The sequence below is a fragment of the Callorhinus ursinus genome, unplaced genomic scaffold, assembly GCF_003265705.2.
Source record: "Callorhinus ursinus isolate GAN/ISIS: 27379988/994484 unplaced genomic scaffold, GSC_fseal_2.0 scaffold51, whole genome shotgun sequence".
Lineage (NCBI taxonomy): Eukaryota > Metazoa > Chordata > Mammalia > Carnivora > Otariidae > Callorhinus > Callorhinus ursinus.
This window is the reverse complement of record NW_027397113.1, coordinates 407,518-429,090: the sequence shown is the minus strand read 5'-3', so window position 1 is coordinate 429,090 and position 21,573 is coordinate 407,518. Positions and strand designations below refer to the sequence as shown.

General features: G+C 62.4%; 1 protein-coding gene and 1 long non-coding RNA gene across 2 annotated transcripts in view; one reads left to right on the top strand and one right to left on the bottom strand.

Annotated features, from left to right (window-relative positions):
* IGF2 (insulin like growth factor 2) overlaps window positions 1-21,270 on the top strand; it is a 28,239-nt gene extending 6,969 nt beyond the window's left edge. Inside the window, exons 2-6 of the mRNA XM_073883332.1 lie at window positions 1,358-1,580; window positions 2,943-3,200; window positions 15,341-15,503; window positions 17,404-17,555; window positions 17,766-21,270. Coding sequence (XP_073739433.1) covers window positions 15,341-15,503; window positions 17,404-17,555; window positions 17,766-18,005 — 555 coding nt within the window. The 5' untranslated portion in view covers window positions 1,358-1,580; window positions 2,943-3,200 and the 3' untranslated portion in view covers window positions 18,006-21,270. The remainder of the gene's footprint in view (window positions 1-1,357; window positions 1,581-2,942; window positions 3,201-15,340; window positions 15,504-17,403; window positions 17,556-17,765) is intronic.
* LOC141370927 (uncharacterized) lies at window positions 3,420-5,274 on the bottom strand. The gene is made up of 3 exons (XR_012375421.1): window positions 5,201-5,274; window positions 4,358-4,538; window positions 3,420-3,539 (listed from the first exon to the last, which is right to left on the bottom strand). It is a non-coding gene; the product is annotated as an uncharacterized lncRNA (long non-coding RNA).
* Window positions 21,271-21,573: the final 303 nt, after the last annotated feature.

Genomic DNA, 21,573 nt, shown 5'->3' with positions numbered 1-21,573 from the left:
CAGACACAGGGGACAACACAGGATGCAAAGCCTTCAAGCCACAGAGCCCACAGCAGAGTCAGAGCCAACATGAGCAGGTGACTGCTGTACCCCAAGAACTGTGGGCTGCTTCACCCTGACTCCCTTCTATGTGCCCCAGACCTGGCTCAGGACCCTTTAGCATCCCTGCATCCCTCCCTATGCAAGAGTCCAGCAAGGAGTCCCACCTGCCTTCTTCCCATAGGGTTATGTGGCTCTGGAGCATCCGCATCCTTTGGGACACACCTGCCAGATCTGAGTCCCCCCTCAAGTCTATCTTCCCCACCAAAAGTCCTGTCCTCCCAACTGGAAGCCCCATCGCTCCAGCTAAGGAAAGGAGTTCAGGTTAGGGCTTGAGAGAGAAAGGAACAGTGAGTGTTAAACCCCAGCATGTGCCAGTTAGCTGGGTAAGCTGGGGTGCTGGGTGCTGGGGGGTGTGGGACTGGTGGCCTTCTCCGAGGTACACATGTCTTTGCCTCTCAGTGAGTCTTTGCTCTGCTGCCTGCTCTCTCTGCAAGCTTGGAAGAAGGGTTTAAATTCCCAGTGAGATTTAGTTCAATCAGGCAGCACATCTGCCTGCCCCCCTCCCAGGTGCTGATGGCTCTGAGGCTGTACCTTGATTGGAGTTTCAGCCAGGCTCAAAGGCTGTGAACCCAATATCCCACCCTCAGTGCCTATGAGCAGGACTGGTGCTCAGAGCTGCCACCTGCCACCACACTTGTGGTGCAGGGTCCCTATCAGAAGTGATCGGTGAAGGGAGGAAACTCCCAGGTGAGGCCCCTACCCCTAAAAGAAGAAATGATGTGAAGGTGCTGCACTGCAGCTGCCTTGGAAGCATTTAAAAAGAGTTTTTTCTGATCACTCTCGAACCCGGCTTCTTTCTGCATATGGCCCGTCGCCATTTTACCCGTGCCACGCCCACCGGCATACCAGGGTGTCAAGTGACTGCCAAGTGTCAATCTCAGGAGGCCCCACCCCCTCTCCACCCCTCCACATAGTCCCACCTCCTAGGGGAGTGCTTCCGGTCTGTGTCCCCGCCCACACACGCCTCTCCGTGGGGTCAGGGGGTGGGCCAAATCTCCACCCCCTTGTGCACTGTGCCCTGGCGTGAGAAGGTGCCACAGCCAGCTGCCCAGTGGCACAAGCACCACCGAGTTGGCGCAAAGCTACCCAATTTGGAGGGACTCGAGGAAAGGCGTGGAGGGGACGAGGAGGTGAGGGGCAAAACTAATTTCAATTGGCATTTGAGCAGGTGCTGTGCTCAGTGGTGGAGAGCCTCTCCGGCTTCTAGGGGCTATTATAATGCACACTCTAAAAGTGCCCTTCATCGTCTCTCCAGCCTCAGCCTCGTCCCCCTCCTCCTCCTCCACGTCAACCCGGCTGGAGGGTCTGGGCACCACAGCCAGAGCACCCCCTACTTTGGCGGCGACTGCTAATATTGGCCCGACCAGTGGATCATCGGCCGGGCAGCTTCAGCAGAGAGGCTTGGGCACCAGTGACTCCCCGGTCCTCTTTATCCACCGCCCGGGAACTTCAGGGACTACGCAGCGACTAGAGTACAGGTGACTGGGCTTCCCTCCCTCTTCCTGCAGCCTCTGTGTGAGAAACACTGCATGCTGTGTTGAGGCATGGGTGGGCTGGGGGCTTGGGGCAGCTAAAAGGATCCCCATTTCTGCAGGAGGGACAGAACCTCTGCTGTCAGAGGGAAGGCCCAGGCAAGCTATTCTAAGAATAGCCTCAACTTTGGAGGGGACAGGAAATACAAGTGGGGAGGGGGCTTATCTATAGGCTGCACAGTGTCTTTTGCAGGGAAAATAGGTTTTCCTTCACTAATCTGCCAGGCAAAGTGGGAGGGGCAGGGGTGGAGGGTAGGGCTGCTCTTCTCAGCAGGAGTGAACAGCTGTTTTTGCAAATGTAAAAGGCAGGGCTTTTCTGTGTGAGAAGTTTGCAGTTGCTGCACCTCCCCCCCCCCCCCCCACAATCCCAACCAAAGACAAACAGGAGACTGTGCAAAGGGGCCAGGGGCCGAGATTTTGGAGCAGTTTTTTTTATACCATTTTAAAAGTAAAGCTTCCCCCTCTCCCCACTCCCTACACCTCCCAACCATAACCAAAGAATCCCACTAAGTAATTGGAAAGGAGATTGAGGAGGAGGACAATGAAGGGCCATACACCTTGGGACCCCCACAGCAGGACTGAAAGAGTAAAGCTTCTCTCTCCCTGAAGGCCTGCCTGGTTCTCCTGGTGCCTCTCCTGCCCACAGAACCGTGTGCTGGGGCAAGGGCAATTTCCTGGGGGTGTGCATAATTCTACACATGAAGTTCCTCTCCCTTCCACCCGAGGGTCCCAGACTTCTCCATAGAGCCAGTGTGGTGTCTGTGGTGACAGGTTTCATTCCCCAAGGAAAGCCCAGTGTCCCACCCCAAGGCCGCCATCCAGCTGATTTTTTCATACAGAACTGTGTCTTTTGGTTTATACCTGGCCCCCTCCTTGCTTCCACCCAAGGTGGGAATGTTGGAGTGGGGGGTGTCATATAGTGTTCTGTGATCCCCCAAGGCAGGCCTTTTGTGTGCAGCCCCCACCCCATGCCCAGGCAGAAGTCCACACCAGCGAGGAAGGGGCAGCCCACCCAACAGAAGGGTCTCTTGCCTCTTCATGGGCAGGCAACTTTGCAGGCTTGGCTCCTGGGAAGCCCAGCTCTAGGTGAACTGTGGGCCACTTTCCTCTTCCCTTGTCCTTTGAAAAAGGGGGAGCTAGGTGGCCAGAGGGACAGGAAGGGGAGCTGCCACCCAAAACCCTGGCAAGGTGACCTGCAGGCCTTCCCACTGAACAGCCAGTGGACAGGGAGGAAGGGATGGTGCTCTGGCTTGGGGGAGGTTTGTTTTAAAAGTGCTCATCTCAGGAACACCTTTGTGTTTTCCCCAGGGGCCGAAGAGTCACTGCAGAACTCCTTGAGGAGGAGGTGGATCCCAAGCCCCAAGGCCCTGCATCTCATCCAGCAGAGACCCCTGCCCAGGCTACCCCCCAGCCAGAGCCCCAGCCCCAGCCCCAGTCACAACCCGACCCGCAGCCGGCCAGAGCTGCCCGAGAACCCAGCCCGGAGGTGAGCTGCTGCGGCCTGTGGCCCAGGTGGTCGCCGCGTGCTCAGAACTGAGGCCCGCAGCCAGCCCCAGCCCCACAGAGGTGAGTGTCTTCAGACCCCCGGGGCAGGGCTGAGGTGTCCACTGGCTTCGCTCTCCAAGTGTCAGCTCCTGGCAGAGGCCTCCTTTCCTTAGGTTCACGGAGCAAGCCCCCCACAAGGCCCAGGGAAGCTGGGGTGTATTCAGAGTCACACCGTGGGCATCCGTGATTCAGGGGGTCTGCTCCGCTCTGGGGTGTCTGTCCCTGGGTCGCTCAGGTGTGGGCACAGCCGCTCCTTGCAGTCTGGGCTCCTCTAGGGGTCCTTGGAGGGGAGCTCCTGGCCAGAGAAAGGCAAGGGGGAGGGAGGGAGCAGCCATGGGGGGAGGGGAGGGCAAGGACAAGCTGGGGACAGAATTGGAGGAAAGAACACAAGCGGGTGGTGGGGGAGAATTCATCAATTGGGGGGCAGCAGGAGCCCCCCCCCCCCAGTAAGCAGGCTTCTGCTGGGGCACCTGAGACCCAGGTCCTCCCTGCCCTGGGCTGCTGGGCTGTGGGGCCTCACACCAGTGGCTTGACCTCTCTGTGTCCCCATTTGTCAAAGTGGGTGGCAATCGCAGACTCCTGGCTGTTCAGCTGTGAGGAGAAAGGGAGGTCGTGCCCCACGGGCGGGCAGCAGAGGGACTCTTGAGTGCTGCGGCCATAGGAGCCCCAGTGTCCCGATTCCATTGTGTTCAGCCGGAGGGGCTTCCTGTGTGTGTGAGTGGGGGGTGGGGGGGGACTAGAAAGGCCCTCAGGCCAGAGCGCCTGGGACACTTCTGGAGCAAGCTCGGTCGGTGGTAGTGGCCACGCCGGTTCATGGACAAGGTACTGGGGTGGGGGCACAGGCTGAGCTGCCCCGGAGGGGTGCTCTGCTCCACGGTCCTGGGGAGCTTTGGAAGTGGGGGCGGGGTCGGTCTGTGTCCTTGCGCTGGACCCCAGAAGTGACTGAGGCCACCCTTCAGAGCCAGGGCGGGGGGGGGGGGGGAGGAGGGTGGGACCCAGCAGGTGACCCCCTTCTAGGTTGGTTGGCCCATCTGAGAGACAGGCCGAGAATGTTCTTTTTAAGGTGTCTTTATTTCCGACACTAAGAAAACAATAGCGGCCTTGCCTGGGTCCTCCCCCAGCACGCCTGCTCAGCCCCCTCCCCTGCGGCCCCCACCCAGCCCCTAACGCCTACCTACTTTTGGCTTTGGTTTATGGAACAGTGGCTTGTGGCGCCTTGTGCCTTGGGTGGCTTGTGCCGTCATCGGGTCCTGGTGGTTCCAGCTGGGTCCTTGGTCCCTCACTTCTAGCCGGGGCTGACGCTGAGCCGGCGTCCCTCCTGGAGCCCAGCGCAAGGTCTGCGCCTCAGTGGCCGGTGCCCTGCGGTGGGTGAGGGAGGGGCGCTCAGGGACCCTCAGAGAACGGAGCAGAGTTTGCAGAATGCTGGGCTGGGTCCCAGGGAGCGGGAGCGGCCAGCTCCCCGTGGTGGGAGGACACCGGGAAAGGAGAAAGACCGCCTGCTGGGAGCAGGGGAGTGAGGGAGCCGGGAGGCAGGCGCGAGAACAGCCGCAGGCCTGGGGCGTACGGGCCAGGCTCTTAGGGTGAGTCCAGATTGGGGGGGGGATGATTATTCTTTGTGGAGCATGGGTTTGCGGTCTGCAGGGAGGCTCGTGCTGCCGCCTGGGCTGGAGCAGGACAGGGGGCAGGGTGGCTGGCGCTAGGGCTGAAGTTCTGCCAGCCAGGCTCTGGGCAAGAGAGACCCCAGCCCCGCAATATGCTCGGGCTACTGCAGTTCCCTTCCTACCGTGGAGGGCCGGAAGTCGGTGAGAGCCTGACGCTGTGCTGGCTGGGGGCAGTCAGTGCCTTTTTTGAGCCCTAGGGTGACCCGGATCTGCCCCTTCCGAGCCTGCCCCTTTAGCCACACTTTTGACTAAATAAGGCGAGGGTTCAGCGGGCAGCCCCACGGGGGAGAGCGCATGTGCACCCCCCCTCCTTGCCCCCGTGGCTCAGCCTGGCACCCCAAAGTGGCCTCAGCCTCCTACCTCCAAGGTCCAGGCAGAGGCCAGAAGGGCAGGTCTCCAAGCACCGGGCAGAGGCTTCTCCAGGGCAGGCTCCTGTGTGGGCAGAAAGCAGGGGAGGGACCCACCGAGAGGCTGCTGGTGTGGTTGCCCCCCCACCGTGCACCCCCAACCAGGGGGAAAGCCCACGCTTTGGAAAGGGGCTCTCACATCAGCACCCCTGTCTTACTCTGAGCCTGGGAAGCAGGCCTGGAGGAAAGGTGGGGAGCCCAGAGCAGAGCCACAGGGAGCCCTGTGTTTGTCCATAAGCAGAGGCCCTCCGGAGGATTTGGAATCTGCTCTGGGCTCCCAGGGACCCAGTTCCCTACCCCCAAATGCACAGGTCTCCATGCAGTGGGGAGCGACTTCGAGGCACCCAAGGCTTCTCTGCTGGAGGCCCTCTCCTCGCCCTCCCTCTGTCCCCAGGCACACCCCACACCCGCACAGGCCTGAGAGCCAGGGGCGCGGAGGCTACAAAGCTGGTGGAGGGGGGAGGGGGCGGTGATGGGGGGGCAGGCCAGATGTTCTTGGAATGGGACACGGGGTGATTGATGCGGACTGGAATTTGAAGGGGGAACATTCCCCACGTGCCTGGGGCTCTGGGTGGAAAATGGGCTGTTTTTCATGGTGGTGGGGGGGGGACGTCTCCCTGTCTTGCCAAAATAACGTGAAGAGTCCCGCACCTGTCCAATGGCATTAACCCCTGCCTTCCCAGAATGTCAGGCTTTGAGCCGCCCCCTTCTAACTGGGGTCCTTCTGTGGGGTGACAGTGGGGACAAGCGATGCCCGCTGGAGGGGCCCCGGGATCCCCACCATTTCTCTGTCCCCCAGCAATGCCTTCTTTCTGGAAGCTCCGTACCCCTCAGATGCCCCCCCCCAGGGTCGCTGCCCCCCACCTCAACAGTGCTCAGTTCCGAGGGGGTGGCCGTGTTTGTGCCAGCAGCGCCTTGCGCCTGCGCTGCTTCAACACTGGCTTGTGAGCGACTGGGCTTTCCCAGCCGGGATAGCTATAGGCTCTGCGTGAAAATTCTCCTTGAGAAAACGAAAGGAGACCCCTGGCGCCCCGGCCACCGTGCAGGGCTGCCCCCATTCCTTCTCCCCGATGTCTCTCCTCTTCTTCCCCATTCCCTCCCCTCCTTCGTGTCACCCAAACAAAACTGGTTTCGCCCCTGTGTGGGGACTGGTTAAGGCCCGAAGGGCGCTCGCGGAGCGCCTCGGCGCGCGGGGGTGGCCGTCTGGGGTGCTCCCGGGCCCCCAAGCCGAGCCGGGGACGAGCCTGCCCGCGGCGGCCGCCCGGCCGCGGCTTCGCCTAGGCTCGCAGCGCGGGAGCGCGTGGGGCGCGGCGGCGGCGGGGAGCGCGGGGCCGTCCTCGGAGGCGGCCGAGCGGGGAGCCGGGAGCCCCGGGAGCGCCGGGGCGCCGCGCCCAAGTCGCTCCCTCGCGGCTCCCGGGTTCCTCCCTTCCTCCCGACGCCTGCTCGGCCGGGCTGCCGCCGCACGCGCGCTCACGGCGGCCAGAAGGCCAAAGAAAGAGCAGCGATACTCCTTCCGGGGCGCGCGCCCCGGGGAGCCCCGCGCTACCTGCCCGCGCCGCCCGCGCCGCCCGCGCCCGCGGCCCCCGGGGAGGGCGCCACTGCTCCGCGCGCGAGCCCCCAGACGCGGGGGGAGCGGCGGCGGCGCGGCGCCTCCCCGGCCCCGGGAGCTCCGCCACTCCCGTGCGGCCCTCCACCTCCGGGGTCCCAGCCCACCGAGCGACCTCCCTGCTCCCACCAAACGCGGACGTAATTTTTTCTGGGATCCTCCAAATGTAAGGCTTGCTCCCAGGTCCTCCAAACACATCCAGCATTTCCCCAGGCCACAAGAATTTTCTTGGACATCAATTTCCGGGGACCTCGAGAAAAGCAAGGCCCCCGCTGGCTTCCCCAGATTCACCTAGTGGCCTGGAACCCCAGACTCATTGGGCAGGCTCTTAACAGCCGTATATACCATACTCCAGACCCCAGCGGTTTACACACCGCCAACCCAGGATCCCCTACAATTTCAACGTTAACCCCGGGTCCTGTGGTCACGCTGACCAATTTGCCTGGCTCCCCAGAAGGAGGACAGTGTTTTTCTGGCACTCAGGCGCCGTCTCTCCAAAACAAGTGGAGCTTTTTCCCTGTGCCTCCATAATTTTGGACCTTAGCTGCAGGGTCTCCCAAGCTAGTATACTTGTCCCTGTTCTGGCTCCCCCACACTGAATCCCTGTTTCCCCGGGCTCACCACAGTTTAGGAGGCTGCTGCGGGGTTCCACAAATTTATCGGCATCAGCCCGGGTTCCCTAAATTTTACACAAAGATTCCCAGGTCCCCCCAATGCACGAAGCAATTTTCCCAGAACCCTCAGAGTTTGAACGTGGCTTCCTATTCCTTTCCTAAAATTGAGGCATTGCACCCAGCGCACACCAGGCCCTTTTCTCAATCCTAAATAGCCTGCGCTCTGGTTTCCTGACTTCCACAAAGTTGGGAGGATGATTTCTGACCCCCAGATCTCATTGAGCAATATTTTTTGTTGGGGGGGGGCATGAAAATTCGGCACGTTCGTTTACAGGACTCTCCAAGCTTCCTGGCCACTAATCAGGTCCCTTACGGATTAGACGCTGTCACCCAGCCCTGGAAAGCACACTGAGCAATTACTGGAGATGTGCTTCCTTGTGGCCCTGTGGGTTGGGCAGATTCCCCTGGGCACTCCACGCAGGAAACAAACCCTTTGCACAAAGCCTATGTCTCCTTGTATCGGGCTCTGTTGGGTGTCCCCAGTAACCAAATATTGGGAACATGTTCTCTTCACCATAACATTTTGAGTATTAAAACATTCCCTGTGTCCCACTGGCTTACTGACAAAAATCCAGATTTTCTGAAATTCAAGCAGTGATCTCAAACCCCAGGATGACACTGGACCCTTTTCCTGATCCTTTATATTTGAACATGCTGGGCTCTCTCAAATATCACGCATTGCCGTCCAGGCCTGAAAACAGTCAGTACTACACTCGGATCACAGAAAGACACTGATTTCTTGGACTCCAGAGCATTCTGCATACCCACAAAGTCACCCAAAATGTAAGCAACATTTCCTGGGTCTCTCACACACCGCAAGCTCCCTGTAGATCACCAATTTTGGACACTGATTCTCCAGGCCTCGCAACCTACGTACGAACTCTTAATCCTTTTTCCCTAAAACTTAGATATTGACCCCCAGTTTTCCTGAGGACTCTGAGCAACTTCCCTGGATCTCCAGATTCAAAAATTAGTTTGCTGGGGCCTCCAAATTGAGACATGTCTCCCAGCCCTCCAAAACAAATTGGGACCTCCCCCTCCACAAAACAACTGAGCTTTTTTTGAACATTGATTTTTGAGTCACCTGATTTTATGACCCTTGCTCTCCAAGTCCCCCTAAATTCAGGCAACTTTCCATGCCCCCCCAGATGAAAATGTCCAGGGATCAAAAAATATCCTAGAAACCCTAGGTCTTATGGGCCTGTGTCCTACAAGCTTCCAGGCTATTACCAGTGGTCCCTGAGGTTTAGACATCTGCCTCCATTGGACAATTCCCAGGGATCCCCAAAACTTGGGACATGTTTTGCTAGGGTTCCCCAAATGCAGACAGTGACCAAGCAAACAGGATATTTTTCCTGCTCACCAAAAATAAACTAATTGAAACCAATTAAAAATTAAAATATAAGCAGACATGGATGTTTCTGCATTTCCCAAATATACTGATCACACCCCAGGTTCCCCCAAGTTTAGACAGTGTTTCTTGAGTCTCTAAAGGACACTGTGAATTGACCCCAGACCATGACAATTAAGGAGGTTACTTCCTTGCCAGCACCCACTTCCAGGCCACTAATTTTGCATTTTTAAATTGTGGAAGTAAATCTCTACTTCCCTCCACCACACTGAAATTTCCCCTAGTACCCAAAATGGGTTCAGTGTTTCTCTTCTCCCAGTTTCAGATAATGTGCCTCTGAGGTTCCCCCCCCCTCCACGTTTCATGCTGAGAATTTTCTCAGAGTCACCCAAAACCTATCTCCCACAAATTGGCCTGGGGTTCCCCTAAGCTTGTTGACCAAGATGCTGGGTCCCCCATATTTTAGAATCGAATTTCTTGTTCCCTCCCCAGCCCCCACCCTTTGCACTGAGCAATGTCCCCTGATCCTTCAAACTTGGACCCTGGATCCTGAGTCTCAAATGTTGTCACTGATTACAGTTCCCCACACCAACGGGGCCTCCCTCGGGTCTCCTGCCTCGGGACACTAGTGCTCTGAGCCACAAACCAGACAGAGCTCTGACTTGCGTTCCCGACTTTTGGGCATTGTTCCTGGCCCGCCGGCAGCCCTCTGCACTTTTTCCAACCCCGCGCGCGGTGGGTACTGGTTTCAGCCTCTCTTCATCTCCTACGAAGACCCCCGAGCTCCTCGGATTTGGGAAATTTCTCTCTCTATTCCCCAACACACTTGGCCCGGCAGCGTGTCCGCCAGGACGTGGGCAGTGCTGCTCCCGCGTCCAGGAAAACGACTGGGCATTGCCCCCAGTTTCCCCCAAATTTGGGCATTGTCCCCGGGTCTTCCAACGGACTGGGCGTTGCCCCCGGACACTGGGGACTGCCCCCGGGGTCTCGCTCACCTTCAGCAGCGTCCACCGCCGCCGCAGAGAGCTCGCTCGCTGCCTTGGCTCCTCGTGCGCCCGCGGACGCAGCTTCCAGCCTCCAGCCTCCAGCTTTGCGGTGAGCTCCCCGCTGCCTCCGCGGCCCCGGCCGGCTTCCCCGCCCGCCCCGCCACCGACCCGCCGGGGCCGGCGCTCGCCTCGGGCGGCCGCCGGGGACACCAGAACGGGGCGCAGGAGCCTGTTGAGGGCTTGCGGCTCGGCGGCCGCGCTCGCTGGGACCTGGCGCCCCGAAACCTGCGCCGCTTTCGTTTGCTCTTTGCAAAGATCACAGTAGTGGGGAAGGTGCCTCGGTGGCCCCAAAGCGGGGAGGGCCGGGCGCTGGGTCGGAGGGACGCCGAGGAGAGGCGCACCCCGTTTGGGCGGTGCGGCGCCTCCAAGTCCGCCGGGCAGGGTACTTGGGGAGGCGCGCGCCGAGCGCGGGCGAAGTGATTGATGGCGGAGCGAGGGGGCGAGCCGGCGCGGGCTTCCGCCGGCGGCGTCCCCTTCCCCTCGGAGAGGCGCGGGTGGCCGGGGCGCCGAGGGGCAGGCGGGGCGCCGGGGCTTGTGCGTGGTTTTGACTTGGTAAAAATCACGACTTCTTTACGTCGTCCAAACTCTCCAGGAGATGGTTTCCCCAGACCCCCAAATTATCGTGGTGGCCCCCGGGGCTGAACCCGACTCTACGCAAGTCCAACGCACTGAGAACAGGGGAATCATTATCCGGATATTTTGGGTGGGCCCCAAAGGCGAGCTGCTTAGACGAACCCCGGTGAGTTCGGTCATGCAGGTAGGATTTCAGCGCTGTTTCCCGCCCTGCTCTTCCCTCCCCGGCCAGGCGCAGCCGCGGCAGGCCCCACGTCTGGCTCCCATTTGGGCCTGGCCGGGCCGGCCCTCCCCAGGAACCGCACCTGGCGGCCGCCGCAGCTATACCCCGGCTCCCGCGCGGCACCGGGGGGCGCTCAGGCTCCGGCTGCCGCGACTTCAGGCGCCGCGCCTGCTCGGGCAGGTGGCGGCTGCGCGCCCTGCCCGGGACCGGAGGTTCCTCCTTCCCCTACAGCTCGCCGCGGGACTAGGGGACCCCCGACCCGGCGCCGAACCACCTGCGCCCTCACTCTTGATCCGGCGCCCCCGCCGCGTAGCCCCGCGGAGGCGCTAGGGCCTGGGACACCGCCCACCTTTCTCGCTTCGCGCCCCCAGCGTGCGCGAGCCTAGAAACCCCTGGTTCCCCGGAACCCGAAAGGGGGAGCCCCCCCAACACTTTAGAACGGAGACTCGGGATTTCTTTCGCATTCTGCCGCTCCCCGCCCCCAACCCAATCTCGCCGCGAGCACCCCACAGCCCCCCCCCCCCCGTCGCCCCCGGACCCGGGGCCCCCCAGCCCCTCGCCCTCCCTTGCTCGAGCTGCAGGGGCGGTCCGGAGGGCGGGGCCAGCGCCCCGAGGGCGCCCATTGGCGCGGGCGCGGGGCCAGCGGGGCCCGAGCGGGCGCCGCGCCGCGGGGTGGCGCGGCTATAAGAGTCGGGCGTTGGCGCCCGCAGTTCGCCTGCTCTCCGGCGGAGCTGCGTGAGGCCAGGCCGGCCCCCGGCCCCCCCCTTCCGGCCGCCCCCGCCTCCTGGCCCACGCCCGCCCGCGCTCGGCCCGCCAGCGCCTCCATCCGGCCGGCGGTCCCGCATCGTCGCCGCCCGCTGCCACGCTGCTGACTCCCGCCTTGGGCGCCGTCGGCGGGGCCGCGCTCCGCCGGGCCTGCGGATCCCCGCCGCCTCCTCTTCCATCTACCTCAACGCCCTCCCCGCTTCGCCCGAGGAGGCGGTCCCCCCCGCAGGCAGTCCGGCTCGCAGGCCGCCGGCGTTGTCATCCCCCGCGCTGCCCCCAGCCCTCCCCGGCGCGCGGCCCACCGCTTCCCTCCTCGCCGCGTCCCGAGCGGCTCGGCGCCGCCACCGCCACCGCCAACCCCCCCACCCAGGGCCCGGGCTCGCGACGGCAGAGGGCTCCGTCGGCCCAATCCGAGCTGGGCGCCCGCGGCCCGGGCGATCCTCCACTCCGCCCCCCTCAGCACCTTCCCCGGCCCTCGACGTTGCGCCCTGCCCTCGCTTCTCTGTGCTCCCCCGTCCCCTCTCTAGCCTCTGGTCCCGGCGCCCGCTCTCTGCTCTCCCGCAGCCTGCCCTTCGCTCCCTCCCGTCCCCCCCAGCTCCTCGCCTCCGACTGCCTCCCCCTCCACGCCCGCCCTCTCGCCTCGCCGTCCCGAAGTGGATTAATTATACGCTTTCTGTTTCTCTCTGCGCTGTTCTCCCCCGCTGCGAGCCTGCCCGCCTCTCGCTGTCCTCTCTCCCTCTCGCCCTCTCTTTGGCCCCCCCCTTTTCACGTTCTCTCTGTGTCTCTCACTATCTCTGCCCCCCTCTATCCTTGATACAACAGCTGACCTCATTTCCCGATACCCTTTCCCCCCCTAAAAGTACAACATCTGGCCCGCCCCAGCCCGCAGACAGCCCGCCCTCCCCAAACAATCAGACGAGTCCCCCCCCCCAAAAAAAAGCCATCCCCCCGTTCTGCCCCGTCGCACATTCGGCCCCCGCGACTCGGCCAGAGCGGCGCTGGCAGAGGAGTGTCCGGCAGGAGGGCCAACGCCCGCTGTTCGGTTTGCGATACGCAGCAGGGAGGTGGGCGGCAGCTGCGCCGGCTTCCAGGTAAGCGGCGTGCGGGCCGGCCGGGCGGGGAGAGGGGCCCGGGCAGGCCCGGGGTGGGGGTCTGGGGGTCCGGCTCCCTGTGGCGAAGCCCGCGCTCTTCCCTGCGCCGCCGAAGTGGGGGTGGGTGGGTAGGGGCTTCGGGAAGTGCTGGGGAGGTGTGAGCTGTCTGCAAAGGCGACTTCCTGGTCGGTTTGTGGGTGCTGGGGGGTGTTGCTGACAGTCTGCGATCCGTGCCGTGTGGGGGAGGGCGCTGTCCCCCAGGGTGTTGGGTAATGAGGAGGGGCGCAAGGCTCAGAAACCCACCCTGGTATGTTGACTCCGTGCCAGCAAGACTGAAGGAGGAAAACGGGGTGGGCGGGGCCAGGATGGAAGAGGGGGCGAGCTGGCAAAAGGCTCAGACGAGGCGCCACATTTGCAGTTGACCCCCCCCCACACGCCCCCCCCTTTCCCTGTCCCCAACATTTCCACCCAGGAATCTGGGGAGAGGGGCCGGTTGGAAGCTCAGATGAGCAGGAGCGTACAGCCCATAGAGGGTAACTGCCCCTGCCCAGTGGGCAGATGGAACTTTCCATACAAGGAGGTGTAAAGCAGCCCCCCCTCCTTCCCCTCCCCCCCCACATTGCCTTGTGCCTAGATGGGCTGGGGGTGCAGGGTGAGCCCCCACCCCCACCCTGCGATACTTCGCGGAGGGATGGTCCAGGGCTAGCTGTTGGGGGTGCAGGAGAGAAGGGACTGGCTGGGAGGACGGAGGGGGCGGGAGCAAAGGGGGCGGGGGGAGTGGTCAGCAGGGAGAGGGGTGGGGGGTAGGGTGGAGCCCGGGCTGGGAGGAGCCGGCTCAGACATAAAAGCTGGAGCACTGACCAGCCTGCAAACTGGACATTAGCTTCTCCTGTGAGGCAGCCTTCCAGCCTCCTCCTCCTCCTCCTCCGCTTCCTCCTCCTCCACCAGTCCCAGCAAGCCTCCTGTCCAGCTGCAGGTAACCAAGGCTGTCGAGCGAGGACCCCTCTGCCCTCCCGCTCCGGCCTGCCCTGCCCGCCTGCTGATGGCCTCGGGCCTCAGCCCCTCCACCTCTCCTCTCTGCCTCTACCCTCCTCACCCCTACCCTCCCTCCTCCTCTCCCTCCTCCGGGGCTTGCTTACCTGGCCCACACCTCTGCCTGCCTCGTGCCTCTCCTCCTCGGGCGTCTGCTCTCCGCGGGTGCTCTGGACCGGACCCCCGCACTGGAGTGGCCGGGCTTGCAGAAGGACGCAGCTGCCGCTCGGCCGGCGCCCAGTCACTAGCTGGCCAAATTGTTCTTAGAATTTGGAAGGGGGCAGCAGCGGGGGCAGCCTGGGAGCCTGGCTGGGGCTGGGGCCAGGGCAGGAGGAGGTGAGCAGGGTGGCACTTTAGATCCTTCTGTGGATCTGGCCACTGCTCTTCACCCAGTTTCAGCGGAGACTGCGTTCCCTTCTTATTCCCCCTTCTCTCCTGCATGATTTCTGGCATCAGAAAATTCCCTGGGCCTCCCATGCAGCAGCCGGGCTCCAGGCTGGGAAGGGGCATGCTGCTTGGACCCCCATGCCCACCCGGTGTGGAGCCTGGGAGGGGCACCTCTGGGCAGGCTGCCCGGCCCCTGGCTTGGGTAGCATCAGGGTGCCAGGGGCTCAGAGGCCCTGGGCCGTGACTGTCGCCCCAGAAGGGGTTTGTACCTGGGCCAGCGGAGGGCAGGCTGGGGCTGCCTGCCTGGATGTGGGGGGGGAATCCACTTTCTAGAGGGAGCAAGGGCAGTTTGCTGTATCTACAAGAGAGCCTGAGGCCCCTCCTGAGCCCCCCAACCCTGGAGGGACCTGGTTAACCCTTGCCCGGGGCCTGCAGCTGCACAGCCTGTGCAGGGGGTGTGTCCTTCCAGGTTGGGCTCCGAGGACCTGGTGTCTAGCCTCCAGGTGGCCTGACCTGTTCTCTCCAGCTCCCAGGGTGGGCTTTGGTACCCCCGTGGGGGAGAGGGTCTGGTGATCCCAGAGGGACCTCGAGGCCCTGGGTGCTGTGATGCCAAGTGTGCAGAGGAGGCTTCTAGCCTTTGTGTTTTGGGGTGCCCAGGGCAGACTGGAGTGGAGGACTGAGCGATTCAGGAGAACAAGGCCCCTGGGAGTGTGGTTGGCACCATGCGGTAACCACCGGATCCTTGACCTGAGCTTTGCGCAGCCACAGACTGGGAGGGTGGGGGAGGGGGCAGGGGTGGGACTGGCCCAGCAGGACCCCCTGCTGCTTGGGGGGGGGTAGGGGTGGGGGTGGGGAGAGGGTGGTCCTCTGGGATGCACATGCTCTGTGGTGGGGTGGGGCTGTCTGCCATCTTGGCTGATGCTGGGAGGTCTGAGGAGTGGCCACTGCCCTGTGCTGGCCCCGCCCCCATGACTTCATAGGACAGAGGCCAGGTTCAGTGTCCAGCCCTGGCCCCCGCAGCTCTGGGTGTGGCTGAGCCCCTGCAGTGGTGACGATGGGGAGGATCACCCCCATGTGAAATTGCTGACCGGCACTTGGTACGGATCAGAGATGTGCTTCACACAGGTCCGCTCAGCCTCGGGGCCACCATGCACCCTGCCTTGGGCAGTGAGAGCATGTGTGATTTCTGTAATTAAAGTGGTCACATTTAGGAGGACACCATGCTCTAAACCGAACTTGGAATTAGGAGATGGCTAGGAGGGTGTCTCCGTCAGAGGGGGGGCGGCCTCTGGCCCTGGACGTGGCCTGGGCGGGCAGGCTCATGGCCTCTTCTCTCCGCCCCCAGATGCCGATGGGGGTCCCGATGGGGAAGCCGATGCTGGTGCTGCTGACCTTCTTGGCCTTGGCCTCGTGCTGCTTTGCTGCTTACCGCCCCAGTGAGACCCTGTGCGGCGGGGAGCTGGTGGACACCCTCCAGTTTGTCTGTGGGGACCGCGGCTTCTACTTCAGTAAGTAGCTCAACGTGCAGTGGGGCAAGGGGGAGGGCGTACACAGCAGGTGATCAATAAATGCTGGAGTCCTCCGCACCATTTCCCAGACACCCAGGGTTACCCTCCGGGATGCCTGGTGTGGGGGGCCAGGTGGAGGGAAGCCACTGCAAGGTGGTGACCCCAGGCGCTCTTGTTCTGAGACTTCATGAGCACAACTGTGTCCACATTTATTGGGCACCTGCTGTGTGCCCGGGTGGTGCTCACACCCCTGATTTTCCTGCAGTATGACTCAAAGTAGAACACTCTCCTCCCAGGAAGGGTGGGATCTGCGTGGGGGCCAGAGCATGGCAGGCGCGTGGGTGGGGGTGCAGGGTGGGCTGGATGGGGTTGCGGGGGTAGGCCCTAGCAGGGAGGAGGACTCACCCTCCCTGCCTCCCCGGGACCTGCTTGCGGGCAGGGCTGTGAGCACTGAAGTTCCTCCCACATTTTCATGGTGCCTGACATTTTGACAGTGGGATTATCTGATTTAAAGTTAGATAAAATGGGTCGGAGACCAGTAAGAACAGAAGCGTCTGCCCGCACACCCCACGTGGGGGTGGGGGAAGAGAGGAGTGCCTGCCTACACAACAGCAGGGGGGGAGGGGACGTGCACCCCAGGGGCGGGCCACAACGTGGGGTGCCCACCTGCCCGCCCGAGGGCTCTTGGGTTGTTCCTCCTGCTTCTCGCTTGATTTTCAACCCCTGGCCGACTTTCCCTGAGACCTCTGCTTCTCCTTGCCCTGTCCCTCTGTGGGACCCCGGGTTGGAGGTGACCTCTTCCTCAGGGGTGTGGGCCCTTGCCCTCGCCTCCCGGAAAGCTGGGCCTGTTTCCTCATCTACAGGATGGGGGGGGAGTGTTTATCTGGATCACAGGGGGAACGGGGGTGGGGGACAGGCCCCGGCTGACCCTGAGGGTGGGGTGGGGGGGGGGGGGGACGTGACTGGGGTGAGTTGGCCACCGCCTGCGTGGTCAGGCCCAGCCCTCCTCCCGTAGCACCCCCCTCTGTCGCCTCTGCTTACCCACAGACGCCAGCCTTGGATTCTCAAAGCTCCTCTCTGAAAAGCTCTCCTGCTTCTCCTTGCTTGTGAAGCCCTCCCCACCCTGGCCTCGCCTGTGCCCTCTCTCGCGCCCGCCTTGTTTGGGGGCAGGAAGTGTAGGGTCTGGTGCCCAGGGAGTGGGTCCCCTGCCGGGAGGGCTGGCCCCCCCCCCGCGGGACCTGCTCCCCAGGGCGCCTGCCCTCGGCCCCCCAGGTGAGGGCCGGGACTCTTCCTCGCAGCTGACCTTGGAGCCTGAGCCGCGGAGGGACGGGGAGGACGGGAGGAAAGGAGGACGTGGTTTCATGCAGGTCCTCACTCCTCCCCTCCCGTCTTCCCCTTCCTCTCCCACGCCTGCGGCGTCTCGGGGGCTGCGGGCCGCCCAGGCTCCTGCTCTGTTCAGGGACGCCACTGGCGTCCCAGCCTGGCCTTCTGGATGGGACCCTGTGCCCCCAGTGCGGGGGCCGGACCCCTTGTGGGCGGCCCCCCGAAGCCGGGCTCCCCCCCCCCGGCACATTTTCCTCACCTCCCTGGGCAGTGGGACCAGGAGGCTGTGTCCACCTTCCACGCGAGCAGGGAGGCACCAAGAGGCCAGGGGCTGGTCCTGGAGCACACGCACCCCCACTTGCACTCCTATATCCTTCCTGGGCACCCCGCCTGCCCACTGCCTCCCCCTTGCTCCATGAGGCTGGCTGCCCCCGCAGGGCCCCCCCCCCCCCCCCCCGGTAGTTCTTCTCCTCTCCCCCCTGCCCTGCTCCGGGCAGCCGCCGGCCAGAGGCCGGCTCCAGGGGACTGTGCGGCCGGTGCTCAAGTGCGGCTCTCCTTCCCCCTGTGGGACTTCCAGGCAGGCCGGCAAGCCGCGCGAGTCGCCGCAGCAGCCGTGGCATTGTGGAGGAATGCTGTTTCCGCAGCTGTGATCTGGCCCTTCTGGAGACCTACTGTGCCACCCCCGCCAAGTCCGAGAGGGACGTGTCGACCCCTCCGACCGTGCTTCCGGTAAGAGGGGACCCGGCCTTGGTGTGGGGGGTGTCACCTCGGAGCCAGGGGCCAGGGCACGTGGCATGGCTGGGTTGCACTCGCCTGGGTGCCGTGGGTCCCCGTGCCGTGGACTGTGGACGTGGCCGGCCACGCACCGGAGGGTGAGCACGGAGCCCCCGCAGGCCCCTGGCGAGCTGGGCGCCCCCTGACTGGCCCTTACCCCCTCAGGACAACTTCCCCAGATACCCCGTGGGCAAGTTCTTCCAATATGACACCTGGAAGCAGTCCGCCCAACGACTGCGCAGGGGCCTGCCTGCCCTCCTGCGCGCCCGCCGGGGTCGCATGCTCGCCAAGGAGCTCGAGGCGTTCAGAGAGGCCAAGCGTCACCGTCCCCTGATCGCCCTGCCCACCCACGACCCCGCGGCCCACGGGGGCGCCTCTCCGGAGGCGTCCGGCAATCAGAAGTGAGCCAAAATGTCGCGTAATTCTGCAAGATGGCACCGTCCACCTAGTGCCCTCCTCTTGACCAGGGGCCGTTCCACCGGGCCCCGCCTCTGACATCTCTCGGGATCGCGTTCCCTCTGCGGGCTCCCCCATCCCCAGCCCCCGTGCCCCAACCTCCCCATGTCAGGCTCTTCTCTCCTTGGCCCCCTCCATCGGGCTGAGGAGATCCTAGCAACATCTCTAAAAGTGTACAAACTCGATTGGCTTTAAATATCCCCCAAATTATCCCCAAATTGTACCATCAAAAAAACTAAAACTACAAACCCCTAAATCTCTCTCTCTCTCACACACACACACACCAGTCCCCTTAAAATGAATTGGCTTTTTAGAAACACCAGGAACGTTAATTAGCTAAAAACAAAAACAAAATAAACTAAAATTATCAATTGGCTAAAAAAAAAAAACCCAAAATGAATTGGCTTAAAAACAATTGGCATCATGAAAGAATTAGGCCCCTCCCTTCCTTCTCTTCCCCAGGGACCTCGAGTCAGATTGGCCATGGGCTCGGGCGCCTGGCCTCCAGGAGAAAGGAAGGGACCCCAAATCTACAGGTAGGCACGTCATGGTCCACTGCCGGCTCTGGCCTCCTCAGGCAAAACTCTGGTCGCGTTTGGGGAGAATTGGTCATCCTCAGAACAGCAAAGCCCCAGACTCATTCCTTGCTCTATTTCCCATCCTCGAAAGTCACCATGGAGCTAGATGGGGGTTCCCAGTGAGACCGAAGGAGGGGAGAACAGAACATGAACACCGAAATTCGTGAAAATAAACTTTAATTGGCACAAACCCCCATACAGCCTAAAATCCATCCTCCCAAAACCCACATATCCCAAAATCTTACATCTCAATTTCCACCCTAAAAAACATCCACACACCCACATGTATCCCTGCAGACACCCCCTTACATGCATGCACACGCACACACACCCTTATGCACATATGCACATGCACACTCACGCACACATGCAGACACACGCAACATGCACACACACACCCTCGCACCCATGCACACGCACACCCTCCCACGCACACACACTCACGCACGCGCGCACACACACCCTCCCACACACGCACACTGTCATGCACACGCACACCCTCATGCCCATGCACGCACACACGCACACAGATGGGTGAACCCAGCATGGTCCAGGTCAGACAGCATTCTATCTCAGACCCTTTTCTAAGTTGTTCGTTGGAGAGGTTTTCATGTCCCGTGCTCCCCTCCTGACCCCTGGGACGTGCTCCTCGGGTGGGAGAGGGTGCTCCCCACGGCCCCCGTGGTGTGAGCCCGATGCCCCCAGGCCCCACCAGCATCTGTGCCCTGTACCATCGTGTGGAGCGAGGACCGGGTTTGGCCAGACTGGAGGTGGCTGTAGCCGAGCAGAGACCAAGACGTGCCCTACCGCGGAGCCTGACCCCCTAGGTGTGCTCTTTGAGAAACATCTGGGACCCCCAGCACACCTAGGGACCATCCTTGCTGGCCTCCTAGGGGCCTCTCAGCAATGGGGGGCCCCCCAGGGTGCCAGCAACGATGGTGGGGAGTGTGGGAAGTCTGGCGGTTGGAGGGGCGGGTGGGGGGCAGTGGGGGCTGGGTGGGGGGATGCTCTGGAGTAGGAAGTGGTCCCGTGAGGTTTGGAGGAGTCAGGAGTCACAAGTGCAGAATTACAGATCCAATTAGGAGCCCAAATTTACGCCAATTGATCTATTCCCCCCCTTTAATTGGTTTCTCCTGGGGCTTTTTTCCTTTTTTTTTTTTTGATCCCTCCTTAGCTTTTTATGCGCGCTCACATCAAATTAAACTTACCCCCGTCCCACGTAACAGGGGAGCAGTGACAAAGCAATGTACGAAGCCACCACCACCACCACCGCGGCCATGCCGCACGTCCTGCTCTCCGCCATTTATCGCCCTGATTTGGTTTTTGTTTTTATCTGTCCCTGTCGCTTGGGTTGAGTTGAGAGTGGGGCCTCCGTGGGGCGCTGGCCACTGCACCCCACGGAGAAGCCAGAGGGAAAGGAGTGGGCCGCTGCCCGGCCTGGCCTTCGGGGACAGTGGCTGGTCCCCGGAGGTCCTGAGGGGTGGAGGAGGGGGTGGGGAGGCATCTCCTCGGTGTCCGGAAGGTGCTCGGAGGCCATCAGGAAAGGGCCCCTGGCTGGCCCAGGCTGGCTGGGGGGGAAGGGGCTGCAGGTGTGTGAGTAGCGGGGCTCCATCAGGCTGGAGCAGGTGGCCGCCTTCCGTGCACTTGGGGAGCCCTCCCCTCACCCCTCGGTGACACCTTGCCCACCTTCTTAGCACCCTGTCTTGCCCCCCGGAGGCTCAGAGCTCCGTGGGGCCTCTTGGGGCCCAGGCAGGGTGAGGCCGGGGAGTAGGGGAGGTCAGGAGGGTGTTGGCCCCACAGAGCAAGGAGAGCTGTGAGAGTGGTCCATCGGCTGGGGTTGCTCGGGCCCCGAGGCCCATGGGTCTGGCGGTACCGAATCAGCCACCATCTCGGCGCCTAGGGCTGTGGCAGGGATCCGGGCGGCTGGGAGGTTTACCTCACCCCCGCTTTTGCCCCCAGCGCAGCCCCCTTGCACAACAGCCCGACTAGCATTCTAGAGGCCCAAGGCTTCTGGGCCCCAGTAACGGGGCTGGCACGACCCTGGGGGCGGTACGTGTCAGCCCACCAGTGGCACAGAGGGTCCTTCGGCAGGCGTCCGGGGAATGGGCCATTCGGAACATTGGACAGAGCTGAAAAGAGCCAAATTGTTGTAATTGGGACCCAGACAGATTGGCCTGAGATCCAAAAAGACTTGGAGGCGACCCAAATTGCCTGCCCATCCTGCCGGACGCCCATCCCACCCAGTGTTACATTCTGCCTCTCGTGGGGTGGGTGCTCCAGGGCCGTCTGCCGACGCTCCTCTGTGTCCCCCAGCAAGCAGCTCCCCCAGGGTCCCCAGCCATCCCGACCCGGGCCCCCATCTGACCTCCCGAGCCCTGGCTGTGGCCGTCCATCTTTTCTCTCCCCTCAACTGTCTTCAGCGGGACCCCCTCTTGGGTCCCCCCCACCATCGCCTGAAGAACCCCCACGTGCCGAGCACCCAATGTCACCTCACCCACTGTCGCGGTCCATCTGGCAGTGGCCGTGCGGGCCTCAACTCGACCCCTTTAACATGCTCATATTTCTGGCAAAATTCATTGCTTGGGTTTTGTCTTTAACATTTATCGCTCGCAATCCCAATAAAGCATTCAAATTTATCTTGTTCTGAGTCCTCTGCTCTTTCACGCGCCTACGGGGTCAAGGAGGGGGGCGCCTGGGGGTGCGGGCACCCCTCTGCTGCCTCACAGCACGCATGGCCAGTGAGAACAGTCTGAAAGCGTGCACACTCTCAGCAGCGACCGTGGCCACCTGCTTGGGGCCAGGGGCTCTGGGATAATCTTAGCCACCAAATCCTCAAAGATGGGGTGTCCTGTGGCAGGAGGGGCTCCCGGGGGGGGGGTGGTTTCCAGGACCCACTGATAAGAAGTGAAGTGCCTTCACTGCCAATCCAAGGGACCTCT